This window comes from Phyllobates terribilis, unplaced genomic scaffold, assembly GCF_046119375.1.
Source record: "Phyllobates terribilis strain yellow unplaced genomic scaffold, ASM4611937v1 Scaffold_5__5_contigs__length_657084704, whole genome shotgun sequence".
NCBI lineage: Eukaryota > Metazoa > Chordata > Amphibia > Anura > Dendrobatidae > Phyllobates > Phyllobates terribilis.
The window spans coordinates 33,593,022-33,609,064 of record NW_027362765.1 but is presented as its reverse complement, the minus strand read 5'-3'; the positions used below and the strand labels follow the sequence as shown (position 1 = coordinate 33,609,064).

Genomic DNA, 16,043 nt, shown 5'->3' with positions numbered 1-16,043 from the left:
GTTATTACATATATCAAACTGAAATAGCTGTTGCAAAAACACCAATTTTTATAAAACATTAAGCTTAAGATTAATAGGGGTGCCCAAACTTTTTCATATAACTGTAAATCCATGCCGGTTGCATGGATTTATATTGTGTGATCAACTTGTCAAGCACTTTTCCAAGTGATGCTCAAAATCGCTTGGAAAAGTGCTTGAAAAAACGCATGAGAAAACGCATAAAAAAACGCTTCTCTCTGGCAGAAAAAACGCATGTAAATCTGCATGCGTTTTTTTCTGCCAGAGAGAGGCAAAAACGCTCTGCATCAAATCTGCTACGTGGGCACATAGCTTCAGAGACTGTGAGTTCTGTGGAAACTGGGTAAGAATACAAGGAGAAAACAACGGAAAGAACACCATTGTAAGTGTTTACTATAGGCTACCTGGGCAAGCTGATTATATGGATGAACTCTTTATGCAGCAGATGGCAGAAGTTGTCGAAAAAATATGACGTAGTGATCATGGGAGATTTAAACTATCCAGACATTTGTTGGGAATCTCAAGCAAAAGTAACAGGTCCAGCAAATTCTTATCCTCTTTTGCTGACAACTTTATCTTCCAAAAGGTAGGGGAGAAAACAAGGGGATCTGCTACCTCGGATCTAATCCTCATAAACAGGGAGGAAATGGTTGAGGAGGTAAGGGTGGCTGGGACCTTAGGAGGCAGCGTTCATGCTATCATAGAATTTTGGATAACTAGAGGAGGAAGACCTGTGAAGAGTCAGACTTCAAGGTTAGATTTCAGAAAGGCATTTTAAAGGGGTTGTCCAGTACTATTCATAATAGCCCAATATATTTTTATGTTGAAAAGAAGTTTATTTGTAATTACCTTGCATTTCTGTTACTGCCTATGAGCGGCGCTATCGCTGGGCGCTCACAGGCATCACGTGTCCCCCCGCTGATGTCAAGTGAGGTGTGACATCAGTGACGGGGTCCCTGCAGTGGATGGTGGGCTGTGGTCGGGGTTACCCCGCGCGTCACGTGATGCCTGTGAGCGGCTCTATCACTGGCCGCAGTGAAAGCAATGCAAGGTAATTACAAATAAACTTCTTTTCAACATAAAAATACATTGGGCCATTATGAATAGTACTGGACATCCCCTTTAAGGGACTCAGAAAGAGGATAGGAGGGATTCAATGGCTGGATATCCTTAAGGACAAAAATGTCCAGGAAGTGGGAAAAAATTATGCTGAGAAGACCGAACTTTTAAATTCCTATTTTGCATCAGTTTTCTCTCAGAAAGTAAATGTAACATCAACTGATCTTCACTGCTTTATTGAAGGAATAGAAGAATCCACACTATCTTTAAACAGAGAGATATTGAGGGAATACTTAGCTAACATAAATTAATTCAAGTCTTCAGGTCCAGATTAATTACATCCTAGGGTACTGAAGGAGATCGTAGAAGAAATTTTAGAACCACTCTCCATAATCTTTGAAAATTCTTGGAAAACAGGAGAAGTCCCAGAAGACTTGAGAAGAGCAAATGTTGTCCCTATCTTCAAAAAGGGGAAGAAGGTGGACCCAGGGAACTATGGGCCTGTGAGCATTACTTCTATACGAGGAAAGATCTTTGAACAAATTATTAAACAACTGGGCCCTGTGTTGTTCAACATCTTTATCAATGATTTAGATGAAGGTATTGAGGGTAAAGTGATTAAATTTGACGATGACACACTAGGAGGGATAGTTAATACTAGAAGAGAGAGAGAGGATTCAAAAAGATCTAAACAAACTGCAACAGTGGGCAGCAACTGACTAAATGGTTTTTAACAGGGAGAAATGCAAAGTCCTACATCTGAACAATGAAAAAAGCATATACAGAATGGGAGGAATAGAGCTAAACAACAGCACATGTGAAAAAGACTTGGGTATACTAATAGATCACAGACTGAAAATGAGTCAACAGTGTGATGTAGTAGCAAAAAAAGGCAAACACAGTTCTGGGTTAACAGAAGCATACAGTCTAGATCACGTGAAGTAATTATCGCCCTCTGCTCCTCTTTGGTCAGACCTCACCTGGAATACTGTGTCCAGTTCTGGGCACCACATTTTAAAAAAGACATGAAGAAACTGGAGCAAGTTCAGATAAGAGCGACCAGAATGTTTGCAGATCGGTCACCAATGTTCTATGAGGAACGAGTAGAGGATTTGGGAATGTTTAACTTGCAAAAGAGAAGACTGGGAGGAGACTTAATAGCTGTGTATTTAAATCATATAAAGACCTTAATCTAAAAAATAACCTTTATTAACAAATCCTAAAAAGGTCATAATACTTCACTCAAGTATCTTTATCAATGATTTAGATGAAGGTATTGAGGGTAAAGTGATTAAATTTGACGATGACACACTAGGAGGGATAGTTAATACTAGAAGAGAGAGAGAGGATTCAAAAAGATCTAAACAAACTGCAACAGTGGGCAGCAACTGACTAAATGGTTTTTAACAGGGAGAAATGCAAAGTCCTACATCTGAACAATGAAAAAAGCATATACAGAATGGGAGGAATAGAGCTAAACAACAGCACATGTGAAAAAGACTTGGGTATACTAATAGATCACAGACTGAAAATTTTAGGATTTGTTAATGAAGGTTATTTTTTAGATTAAGGTCTTTATATGATTTAAATAATTTTTGTGACCTTATAGATACTGTATTTACTTCAAAATTCTTAATAGCTGCCTACAAATATCTCAAGGGCTGTCACATTGTAGAGGGATCAGCTTTATTCTCATTTGCACAAAGAAAGACTAGAAGCAATGGGATGGAAATGAATAGAAAAAGATACAGATTAGATATAAATTGACACTGAGAATGATTAATAAGTGGAACAGGCTGCCAGGAGAGGTGGTGAGTTCTACTTCAATGGAAGTCTTCAGAGACTGGACAGACATCTGTAGGAGATGATATAGTGAATCCTGCTTTGAGCAGGGGGTTGGACCAGATGACCCTGGAGGTCCCTTCCAACTCTACCTTTCTATGTTTCTATGTCTCCAGAAGCACAAGCTGGGCACCACTTATTGGGTACTAAAAATGCATATTTGCAACTGTCATTCTCCAGCATCCACTGAGTGCTAGTTTCCTGAGAATATCTGTGGAGTCAAAATAGTCACTACTCCTAAAGATGAATTCATTTTATGCGGTTTTCTACTGTTCTGGCACCTTGGTGATGTGTAGATGGTGCTCGCAACTATTCCCGCAAAATCTGCATTCCCATTTCCTTCTAAGCCCTGCCATGTGCCCAAACAGTATGATATTGTCCAATTTAGGAGAAGTTGCAAAATACATTGTGGGGTCCATTTTTTTTCTATTTCCCCTTGTAAAATTGAAAACCTACATTTATTGTGATACAACTAAAGGGTTACATTTCCTGAATGTGGTTTTTGATACTATGAGGAATTACATTTTCTAAAATATATGCCCTTCAATTAACTTCAAAAGTGATTTGGCTCTCAAAAAAATTGGTTTTATAAAAAAAAATTTTTATCATATGATGATTGGTTGTTTAAGCCTTTTAAAGTCCTAAAAATATAAAACGATGTTTGAAAAATGCTGTCTACATAAAGTAGAAATACAATAAGTGCTATTTATTAAATATTTTGTGTGGTATTACTATTTGGTTTAATGGAATACAAAATCAATGTTTGAGCTTTCTTTTTCTTCTAAATATTTGGCAAATTTCATATTTTTCCATAAATAAACTAAAAAAAAATAACCTAAAATTACCACTAATGAAAAGTACAATGTGTCACAGAAAAAAACAACAATCTCACAATCACTTGGATCAGGTTAAGGTTATAATTATTACTACTATTACATTACTACTACTTTATTACTACATAAAGTGAAACGCGTCGCATGTGAAATATGGGGCCTGGTTAGGAACAAAACTGGCTGTGGCAGAAAACGATTAAATGAGAGGATCTTCTGCAGTAACTACTGTAGACAAAAAGGAGAGATCGTGAAGTAATTTTCATTCTTTAGGATCGAAAACATCATGAAATGGAGTCATTAAATTCATCAACCACACACAGAGACATATCATGACCTAGGTGTAATGTTTTTTCATGTAGTTTATCGTGAACTTCTTTGAAGTTATACGGATCTTTTCTCACAGAAACTGAAAAGTCAGAATAGAGGGAAACTCTGCTGTTACTGTACAGAAATTCACATTTGGCGAAGAGTAAAAATTATTAAATTTAAACTACTCCACTAATAAGGGGGGATATTTATTTTCTGGCCTCATAGATTCAACAATGGATGACTCAAGTACAAGTTCTTATATAAATGTTCAAACCAATGGGGACAGTTTTGGGTGGAGGAGCATGCAGTGGTCTAGCGGCAGAATGGTGACCTTTAATTGTGATATGACCAGACAACACCACCGAAAAAGCAGTGTCAGCCAGTGACTGAGAAGAATCTGTGACCTCTGTACATTTAGTGGTTACTTCTCACCTGGGTAGTCATATGTAGGAATCTCCTCTTTATACCGCTCATCACCCCTCACATATGTCTCTGTAGTATTAATATGGGTCAGATCTTTACCCTGAAACAAACATTGTAAAAGTTACAGACAGACAGAGAAGTCACATCTATGATCAACTCTAATTCTGCCATCTCCACCGCTCTCATTAAACAAGTATAAAACATATAATACTGGTGGAGTAAACAAGACTGAACACAAGACCTTCACAGCCGTCTACACATCATAGCGGAGATCTCATAACACCTTCTCTCCATCTACCTGATGATCCTGAGGAACATTGGGATTTTCTTGTTTACATTCCTGTGGAAGAAGAGGTTGGGGACATCTCTCTGGTGTTGTCCTCTTGCTGGATAGAACTGAAGGAAACACATACAGGGTCTGAATTCATTCTTTACATAAGATAATTATAGGCCGTGTGAATTTAGTCCTGTCTATTACCTGGTGATGTGAGGGGCTGGGGAACCTCCATCATGATGTCCTTGTACAGATCTTTGTGTCCTTCTAAATACTCCCACTCCTCCATGGAGAAATAGATGGTGAGATCCTGACACCTTATAGGAACCTGACAGATACAATGATACCATCATCCCCCCGATCCCTTGATAGTAACACCATTACTGTATAATGTCCCAGTATTCCCAGCAGTGTCACCTCTCCAGTCAAGAACTCAATCATCTTGTAAGTTAGTTCTAGGATCTTCTGGTCATTGATGTCCTCATGTAGCTGGGGGTGAGGTGGAGGCCCAGTGATTGGGCTCAGCGGTCTTCCCCTTGCCTCAGACATAGGAGCCTGACAGCACTCACTAGCGGTCTTCTTCACTGCTGTGTAACCCTGGTTATGGAGAGACACAATAAATCTCACTACAGACATTTCCAGAGTCCTCACCTCTCCAGTTCTGTCCGTCTGTTATTCCCATAGATAAGAATGATGTAATGTGATGTCATCAGAATCTCTCACCTCTCCAGTAATGTGAAAGAGGATCTCTAGGGTGAGGTCTAATATCTTCTCCGCCATTTTGTCCCTATCCATATCCATCTTTGATGGTTAAATCAGGAAAATTCTCTTATATAGAAGAGCTCCTTTGAAAGGATCCGATATTGTTGGAACCTAAATGGTTAGAAGATGATCTGAGGCAACATCATCAAGAATCCTGTGTAATAATACAATTATTGGAGATAATAAGGGGTAACATATCAGGAAATAGAACATGTAGCTGTTGTATTCTCTCTTGTCTCACATGGACTGGAAAATAAGTTGAATTGCTGACTAAAACCTGACTAAAACATGTCCTCTTGCTCCCAATCACTGGCTATGTTGGCCATGACCTTGGCAACTAATTGGCTGTAGGAATCGTGAGTTCTTTGGGACTTAGCAGGAGTTAGAGACTGACAGGAACCTAAGCAGCGGTGGTATTTTTATTACTTTACAATATTCTGTTTAAGTAAACTCTTAAGGCTCCCATACACATTAGACTAAAGTCAGCAGGAACTGCAGATGAATCAGGTGAGAGAAGGATCTGGCATTTGAATTTCAGAAGCTGATCACTTTGTTCTGAATGGAGTGCCAACAAGTCTCTCATAGAGACCACAAGAAAGTCCGGCCGACTAGAACGGTTGTGTGTATGGGGGAGTCAGGAGAGACAGCTGTCAGTATGATCGTTTGGCCAACAGTTATCTCATGTGGGGCTATTAGTATTACACTGACAGAAGGGATAATACACCGCACTACAGTAATGCATCGGAGCAATCAGAGGCTTGTATGTTGTATGATCGCACTAATGAGAAATGTTTAATAAAGTCTAAAAAAGGTTTTAATTGAAAAACAAAAGATCACAGTTTTAGCAAGAAAGAGAACATTCTCCATTATTGATGAAGACATAGAGAAGACATCTTCAATATATTTCAGATAACTGAAAAAGCAGAATTTAATATTTTATTTGAGGCAGAAAGAAAGCCAGAGATAGAGCCCCTCATACATCTATAGCTCCTGCCAACTGTCCCAGATCCATCATTTCCAGCCTTGGGAAACTGATCCAGAAGGTCGCTGGTATGTGCCAGGTTCATCAGTATCTGCATCAAGAATGGGGATTTATTTATTAGCCGATGTTGTGGGTGGTACCATATTGTGGGGGGCAACTTGTATTTTAAAGGGGGTAAGGTCGGTACTGTGGAAACATAATACTATGTGTGGGGAGAAATGTTGGTGCGGAGGTTATAAAGGGGCACTGTACTGTGTGAAAAATAAGAAAAGGCTGCAGCAATGGCCTAAGGCAGTGGGGAGGAAGCTGGCATGACGGGGGTGTGGCATAGGTGGGAACAGGTCTTGGGGGTGGGGTCAGGTGGGGGCCGCTTATAAGGCTGGTACAACACAAATTCTTACCTGTACCATGATGTCGGCAGAACAGCTGCTGGAGGCCCTAAGGACGGCGGCCATGGAGCATCCACCTGGCTGGCTAGAGGATCAAGTGGCCCAAATCGCCGGCTGCGGACCTGGATCACCGTCCCCGCAAGTGAGGTGCCCCCATCGCACGAGGCCGCCGGTAAGGCTGTCCCCCAACTGGGCCCCGAAACCCAGACGTCGGCGGAGGAGCCCCTCCAGAGAGCCCGTGGGATCCTCTGCTAGCTCCTGTGCCCGATCTCAGCCAGACCCCCCCATCTCCCGCCAGCCCCCGTACACCCAGAGACCCTCTAACACCACCCCCTCCCACCAAATCCAAGTCCCAAAGTAGCGCCGGGAGAAATCTGTCGGCGCGGCCTGTTTTCCAGGCCTCTGTCTACGCCCACCGATAGTATGGAGGACCAGCGCAGTTCAACAGTATCGGGCCGCGGCGGCGAGGTGCTGGATGGGCGACCGGGAATGCCTGGACAAGAGGAGAGGTATTCCCCATTGAGCGGCGACTCCGCAGTGGCAGTGAGATGCCAGCGACGCCGCGATCAGGAGGACCTGCGGTCACGTGGCCAAGAGGACCTGCGGTCACGTGACAGCGGAGAGGAGCAGATACTGTTGCGGCCCGGTAAGGCAACCAGGGCCAGGGAGGAAGACCTGCTTTCGCATGACCAGGAGGACCTGCGGTCACGTGAACGCTGGGATGCCCACAACTTTCAGAGGCTTGAGGACTGGGATGCAGTCAGCTGTGTGCAAGGGAGCAGACCCCTCCATCCACCCCCCGCAGTTTTCTACAGCCCCCTCCCACACTCCTTTACCCTCGGGTGTCAAGCACAGTCGGGTGACCCCCTCCCCGTCACCCCTACCTGCTAGTCTCACCTAATTTTTCGTAGCTTCCCCCCCCTGCCTGCCGGTCTCACGCAGGCCCTCGTAGCCCCATCCCCTTTGCCTGCCAATCTCATGCAGGTTCTGGTAGCCCGCTCCTCGTCATCCCCCCTGCCCACCACCGCTCCCCTAGAGTTTCCCTGCGACCACGGTGGAATATGCCTTCTCATGAGGAGCACCAGGATGGCCTACAGCGGGCGAACGGGACGGACGGCTGGATGCGGGATTTCCGGTGAGTATTACACTATGTCATGTCCGTTTCCCCACATATTGACGTCACAGAGCGTAGTTCACAGTCAGAGGTCGGGCGAGTTAGAGCGAGTGGCAAGGGGAGGGAATCCAGCGGGGACCACCTCAGAAATAGTATCCCCACAAGAAGAGTCGGGTATCCAGAACATGCTTACAGTTCTAAAAAATTGCGTAGCCACGCTGGAGGCCCAAAAACAACCGCCGGCTCCAGTGTCAGCCTGGGTCCCATTGGGGGGCGTGGTGGTGAGGAGAGAAGGAGTAGGGCAGGGGGACCCACAGACACAAGTGGCAAGTCCCGGGCCTGTGTCAGAGCAGACCACAAAGGAAAAAGGGGATAAGATTCACCTGGATTATAGGGCGCAGGGCGAGGTATAAATCTGCTACGAGGGTCCCCTGGGGGCCCACTTAAAGGAGGTAAAAGAACAAATTTGGAAGGATGAGTATGTCTAAATATTTTCACTCCTGCCGTAAGAGAAGTTTAACCCAGACAAGAATAAGAATGACGATAATAAAAAAGAGGACGAGAAAAAGCGGAGGTGGCGATTAATCCCACAAACCTTCACCAGTTGGTTGCAGGCATTCTCTATCTTAGAAAGCGTCATAGGGGAGAAAGCACCTGAGAACTGTTTGGCGAGATTTACAAGCATGCTCGGGCGAACACCTAGTATCTTCAGCATGCTCGGTTTTATGTTTGAATTATGTTTGAATCACTCCCATGAGCATGATTTGCGACTGTTTGACAGCTTTAATACATGGAATGTCTGTTTCTTAGGTATTCCTCACATGTATTAAAGCTGTCAAACAGTCACAAATCATGCACATGGAGTGAGTGAAACATAACACTCGAGCACACTGAAGATACTCGGTGTTCGTCGGAGCATGTCTGCTGAAAGGGTTAACAGAACATACTCGCTCATCACTAATGACGAACAATTTCGTCAAAGAAAGGCAGTTAGACCATCAATCAGATGGGACCAAAAAGATATAGGGCTGTGGTTGAGGTCGAGGTTCGGGCACCCCTTTCCAGGCGGGGCCGGCTCATTCAGCCATGGAAGCAGGGGAAGAGAAAAGGGACAGGCGGGACAAGCAAGCGGGCAGAGGTCAGGTTTATGCTGGCAGTTCAATGAGAGCCAGTGCAAATTCGGTGCGGACTGTAAATACAAGCACGCCTGCTCTTTCTGTAATGGGTCCTCACATGGTGCGGATAGATGTTTTAAGAAAGGAAGAGGTGGGGCCACTCACGGCAATTCCCAAAGGAGTGACGCCGGTGAAACTAGCAAAAATGCTTCTCTTTCTAAATAGATTCCCAGATAGGGAAATAGAGGAGCTGCTGGTGGCAGGCTTTGAGGTGGGTTTCAAGATCCCTTCCGCCTTTGTCGAGGTTCCCCATTACCAATAAAAACTTGAAATCGGCCTGCCAGTATCTGGCAGTAGTCACGGAAAAGTTAAGAAAGGAGGTGGCATTGGGCAGAATGGCGGGACCATGCAGGGAGTTACCATTAGAAAACCTAGTGGTGTCTCCACTGGGGGTCGTACCCAAAAAAGAACCAATAAATTTAGATTAATCCACCATCTGTCGTATCCAAGGGGTAATTCAGTGAACGACGGCATCGCGGCAGAGTTAAGCTCTGTGGTTTATACCTCCTTGGACTAAGAGGTCAGGTGGGTCAGAAAATTGGGAAAAGGTAAGTTGATGGCCAACGCGGACTTTTAAGGTGTGCTCAGGTTACTGTCGGTGCACCCTGATAGCGTCCGACTGTGGGGTTGCTTTTGGAGGGAGCATACTTCATAGATCGATGCCTGCCCATGGGCTGTTCCATTTCTTGCTCCTTGTTCGAGGCGTTCAGTAGCTTCCTGGAATGGGTCATACGAGACGTGTCTGGGGGGGTGCGCCAATCATTCATTACCTAGATGATATTTTTGTGCTTCGGCCCAAAGAACTCACCACAATGTGAGTCTACATTGTACACCATGAAATGGGTAGCGGAGCTATTCAGAGTCCCCCTGGCACCGGGGAAAACCAAGGGCCTGGCCGTGCAAATTTGTTTCCTGTGGACCGTTATCGACTCAGAGAAGTGGGAACTCCGGTTACCAGAGGAGTAGGTGGTGGCATTAAGGGTCGAAGTGGCAAGGGCTAGGCGACTTAAAAAGATGACGCTGAGGGAGACACAATCGTTGCTAGGCAAGCTGAATTTTGCATGCAGGGTGATGCGCAAGGTATAGGTAATGCTTTGTCCGAAGATGATCAGGTAGGCTTGCTGCTCCTATGGTTAAGCGAAGGAGCTAGGGAGGGTTGGTCAGTTTCCAAAGTAAATCGATTAATCGTGGGTCTGGGATTCGGCTTTAGGACAAGGGGGGTTAGAGATTAGACAAAGAACCCTCTAGTAAAGCAGGCAGTTAAAGGGTTTCGTTGAGGGTGGGCATAGAGGGATGGGAGGTGCCCGGTGTCGATTAAGCTTCTGGAACATTTGGGGAAGGAACTGGTAGGAATCTGCAGCTCGGAATATGAGATAAAGCTCTTCCGGTTAGCTTTTTCCTGAGCTTTTTTCGGGGCACTAAGGGTTAGTGAGCGGATAGCCCCATCCAAGAAAAAAGGTGGGGGAGGGCTAACAATGGACGTGTGGGCAGCAAAGAAAGGTATGGAATTTTGGTTAAGGTACTCGAAAAGACCAGCTGGGAAGAGAGAGGAAGGTACGGTTGGGAGCAGTGTGGGGGTCAAAGATGTGTCTTTTAAAAACCTTTGAGAATTTCAGAGGGTATGTGGGGAATTTGTGTGGGCCACTGTTGCGTCACGAAGATGGAACATTTTTATCGCAATACCAATTCACGATCATTTTTATAAAATGTCTGATCAAAGTGGGGTTGGATCCGCTCAGTTTTGCCCCTCACTCCTTCAGGAGAGGAGCCACTACAGAAGCTGCGGCTTGTGGTCTGAAAGCGAAAACGCATAGGGAGGTGGGAATCAAAATGTTTTTTATCATACGTGATGCGGTAGTTAACCTGTGAGAAATGTGTGTGTTCTATCCATATATGGTCTTCTGCTTAGGTTCCCCTCTACTGGTTTGGATAATGGGCCACTCCTACATCCACTGGGGCGTGTCACGGGCAGACGTGAGATGAGATGGAAGGCAATTCGGCACCTCAAGGGACAAAGCCACCATACGCTGGCTAGGTTTTAGAGGGATGGGGTGGAACAAGGTACTGCAGGAGGTGAACAAATTTGTTCGTCTAGATCTCTTCCCAGACATACTGCTGTTACAAGTAGGGGGCAACGACTTAGGAGTTCGGCCATGTAGGGAACTAATTAAAGACGTTAGGCACGATTTCTCATGGCTTTTGCCATCTTTTCCGGGGATGGTGACAGTCTGGTCAGAGATTGTTCCCCGCAAGAGGTGGTGAAACACCAGGTCAGTAGAGAGCCTGAATAGAGCATGGAGGAAGGTGAACAGGGCAGTTTCGAAATTTGTTTCCACAAACAGCAGAGTATCAATTAGACATTTTGGCTTGGAAAATGGCTTGGATGATTTTTGATTGAGTGACGGAGTTCATTTAAACAATGACGGAATTAACGTATGGTCATCAGCCCTGTGTAGGACCATCAACCCGGTGATTTTTATGAGAGGAAGGGGGGTCTCGAGTACTTAAGGTGTCAAGTACTCTCGTGGTGGCGTGCTTAGGGTCCTTGAAGTTGGTTATAAATTGGTATGGGAGTGTCCACGGGACATGGATCCCTCGGTTATATGTGTGGTATTTGGGTCTGGTGATTTGTGGGACTCACGGGAAAGGAATGTCAAGTCCCTGGTGTGGCGGTTTGAAACCGCTTTTGAACCCCCCTGTTTCGAGGGGTTCGTGGTGCTCCCGAACTTGAGGTGCGCGGCTAGGAGTAAGTGGAGTTGTGTCATTGGGATCACCAGACCCTTCTTAGCTTCAAGGACCTCAACGCGTCTTTATGTATATATAAACATACAACACGTTTTTATTATTGCGGTAATAAAAGGCCACTGTGACCAATTACATCCAAGCCATGGTGTCTGTCGTTTTTGGGGGATAGAGTTAAGATGGGGCGGGGGCCAATCCACCTTGAATTGACAATACCAACTGTGAAGACACCGGGTCTTCCGTGGGCGTAATGCTACTCAGACAACAGAGGGTGTGGGTAAAACAGCATGTCAATACTTTATTGAACCACAAAGCAGACAATAAACACACAAAACAGTCCCCAAGATGGTACAACATTACACAGTCTCACGCTTCCTTCTCCGCCCGCCTGGGATAGAACAGCTGTGACTTTGGAGACTTCCAGGACCAACTACCTCAACCAGTGGCCCCCCGCTTCTGGTGGGCCCCCCAAAGAGAGGAGGTAGCGGCAAGCTTAGGAAGCTAGCAGTCCATCGAGGTACAAGGCCAGGAGACCCAAGGGTCCCACCCTGGCCTCTCTGAGAGTTTCCATAGGGCCAGGTGACTTCTTCATCCTCTCCTGGTTTCCCCAAAAGTATGCATGGTCTCTCTGATGGTTAATGGAGCAGATCCAAATCTTTCCAGTCAGGGCCGGTACCCTTAGACTAGAATCATGTAGAATACAAATCTGTGTCTTTTTAGATGCCATGCAATCCATCTACTTTCCTGAAGGATGTTTCCCATTGTCCTTCTGAACCTCTGTCCCAAGACTGACTCTAACAGAAGCATATCTCCTTTTTAAATAAACATACACAGGTCATGGGGTTTTTGGAGGGCACCCTCAAATGGCTCAGTTATCATTGTTTTAGATAATCCATTTGCATAGTTGGTATCACAGGGGCTATTGAAAATAAACTGTCATTAGCATAGTAAACACGATTGTTTCCAAACGAATAGAATTCAGCATTCAGGATTATACAACTATACAAATAATTGTCTGTCCACAGCCAAAGAGATACACATATGTTTACAAGTCAATTTAAACACAATAGTGTACTTCTCTTGGCTTAACAAATCTAATCGTCTGGCTTATTATGATTTAACTCTGTATTGTCACACCAACGTCATGTGTTCTCTTACTCCCTGTCTTTTATAGTTGGGTGGTATGTATCTATCAGAGGAAAAGGCACTAAATGTTATGATTCTTAGAAAGTGGCAACAAAAAAACACCAAAACAGTCTCAGAGCAGAAGGGGTTAATGCCTGCCCAGTAATGGGGGATCTTCACATACCTCCACCTGCAGAGCCGCCACCACATATATGGCTGTTCTGTGCGCACAGGACCTGTGATGATGTCACAGGAGGGGAGGAGTCAGGGGTCACATGATCAGGGGCCTCAGTGGATGCAGGACTCTGCTGTGCTGGTTGTCATGGTGCTGGATGAGGTGAAGTTTATGTGTGGGGTCAGGAGGGGTTTACAGTGTGGATGTAGCAGAGCCGCGCGTGTACGAGGCGTACGGAGCAGAGCCGCGTGTGTACGAGGTGTACGGAGCGGGGCCGCGCGTGTACGAGGTGTACGGAGCGGAGCCGCGTGTGTACGAGGCGTACGAAGCGGAGCCGCGCGTGTACGAGGCGTACGGAGCGGAGCCGCGCATGTACGAGGCGTACGGAGCGGAGCCGCGCGTGTACGAGGCGTACGGAGCGGAGCCGCGCGTGTACGAGGCGTACGGAGCGGAGCCGCGCGTGTACGAGGTGTACGGAGCAGAGCCGCGCGTGTACGAGGTGTACGGAGCGGAGCCGCGCACGTACGGAGCGTAGCCGCGCCTGTACGAGGCGTACGGAGCGTAGCCGCGCGTGTACGAGGCGTACGGAGCGTAGCCGCGCGTGTACGAGGCGTACGGAGCGTAGCCGCGCGTGTACGAGGCGTACGGAGCGTAGCCGCGCGTGTACGAGGCGTACGGAGCGTAGCCGCGCGTGTACGAGGCGTACGGAGCGTAGCCGCGCGTGTACGAGGCGTACGGAGCGGAGCCGTGTGTGTACGAGGTGTACAGAGTGGAGCCGTGCGCGTGTACGAGGTGTACAGAGTGGAGCCGTGCGCGTGAACGAGGTGTACGGAGCGGAGCCGCGTGTGTACGAGGTGTACGGAGTGGAGCTGCATGCGCATGAGGTGTACAGAGCGGAGCCGCGTGTGTACAATGTGTACGGAGTGGAGCCGCGTGTTTACGAGGTGTACGGAGCGGAGCTGCGTATCTACGAGGTGTGCGGAGCGGAGCTGCGTGTCTACGAGGTGTACGGAGCGGAGCCGTATGTGTACAATGTGTACGGAGCGGAGCCGCATGTCTACGAGGTGTACGGAGTGGAGCCGCGTGTGTACAAGGTGTACGGAGCGGAGCCGCATTAGTATGAGATGTACGGAGCAGAGCCGCGTGTGTACAAGGTGTACGGAGCAGAGCTGCATTAGTACGAGATGTACGGAGCGGAGCCGCGTGTGTACAAAGTGTACGGAGCGGAGCCACGTGTCTACGAGATGTACGGAGCGGAGCCGCGTGTCTACGAGGTGTACGGAGCGGAGCCGCATGTCTACGAGGTGTACGGAGCGGAGTCGCGTGTGTACAATGTGTACGGAGCGGAGCCGCATGTCTACGAGGTGTACGGAGCGGAGCCGCGTGTCTACGAGGTGTACGGAGCGGAGCTGCATGTCTACGAGGTGTACGGAGCGGAGCCGTGTGTGTACAAGGTGTACGGAGTGGAGCCGCTTGTCTACGAGGTGTACGGAGTGAAGCCGCGTGTGTACAAGGTGTGCGGAGCGGAGCCACATTAGTATGAGATGTACGGAGCAGAGCCGCGTGTGTACAAGGTGTACGGAGCGGAGCTGCATTAGTACGAGATGTACGGAGCGGAGCCGCGTGTGTACGAAGTGTAAGGAGCGGAGCCGCGTGTCTACGAGGTGTACGGAGCGGAGCCGCGTGTCTGCGAGGTGTACGGAGCGGAGCCGTGTGTGTACAATGTGTACGGAGCGGAGCCGCATGTCTACGAGGTGTACGGAGCGGAGCCGCATGTCTACGAGGTGTACGGAGCGGAGCCGTGTGTGTACAATGTGTACGGAGCGGAGCCGCATTAGTACGAGATGTACGGAGCAGAGCCGCGTGTGTACAAGGTGTACGGAGCGGAGCTGCCTTAGTACGAGATGTACGGAGCGGAGCCGTGTGTGTACGGAGCAGAGCCGCTTGTCTACGAGGTGTACGGAGCGGAGCCGCATGTCTACGAGGTGTACGGAGCGGAGCCGCGTGTCTACGAGGTGTACGGAGCGGAGCCGCGTGTCTACGAGGTGTACGGAGCGGAGCCGCGTGTCTACGAGGTGTACGGAGCGGAGTCGCATTAGTACGAGGTGTACGGAGCGGAGCCGCTTGTCTACAAGGTGTACGGAGCGGAGCTGCATTAGTACGAGATGTACGGAGCGGAGCCTCGTGTGTACGAGGTGTACGGAGCGGAGCCGCGTGTGTACAAGGTGTACAGAGCGGAGCCGCGTGTGTACAAGGTGTACGGAGCGGAGCCGTTTGTGTACAACGTGTACCGGGCGGAGTTATGTGTGTACAGGGCGGAGCTATGTGTGTTAGACCTGTATCGGGTGAAGCCGTGTGTGTTAGAAGTGTGCGGAGCGGAGCCGTGTATGTGTACGACGTGTACGGAGCGGAGCCACATTAGTATGAGATGTACGGAGCGGAGCCGCGTGTGTACAGGGTGTACGGAGCGGAGCTGCATTAGTACGAGCTGTACGGAGCGGAGCCGCGTGTGTGCGAAGTGTACGGAGCGGAGCCGCGTGTCTACGAGGTGTACGGAGCGGAGCCGCGTGTCTGCAAGGTGTACGGAGCGGAGCCGCGTGTCTACGACGTGTACGGAGCGGAGCCGCGTGTCTGCGAGGTGTACGGAGCGGAGCCGTGTGTGTACAATGTGTACGGAGCGGAGCCGCGTGTCTACGAGGTGTACGGAGCGGAGCCGCGTGTCTACGAGGTGTACGGAGCGGAGCTGCGTGTGTACGAGGTGTACGGAGCGGAGTCGCATTAGTACGAGGTGTACGGAGTGGAGCCGCTTGTGTACAAGGTG

The 16,043-nt window shown here is 47.7% G+C and overlaps 1 protein-coding gene across 1 annotated transcript in view; it reads right to left on the bottom strand.

Moving 5' to 3' along the window:
- Positions 1 to 13,306, bottom strand: part of LOC141271860 (uncharacterized) — a 66,809-nt gene extending 53,503 nt beyond the window's left edge. Inside the window, exons 1-6 of the mRNA XM_073682054.1 lie at positions 13,232 to 13,306; positions 5,482 to 5,631; positions 5,176 to 5,355; positions 4,963 to 5,086; positions 4,783 to 4,880; positions 4,494 to 4,584 (exon numbers count right to left, since the gene is read on the bottom strand). Of these exons, the coding sequence (XP_073538155.1) occupies positions 4,494 to 4,584; positions 4,783 to 4,880; positions 4,963 to 5,086; positions 5,176 to 5,355; positions 5,482 to 5,559 (571 nt within the window). The 5' untranslated portion in view covers positions 5,560 to 5,631; positions 13,232 to 13,306. The remainder of the gene's footprint in view (positions 1 to 4,493; positions 4,585 to 4,782; positions 4,881 to 4,962; positions 5,087 to 5,175; positions 5,356 to 5,481; positions 5,632 to 13,231) is intronic.
- Positions 13,307 to 16,043: the final 2,737 nt, after the last annotated feature.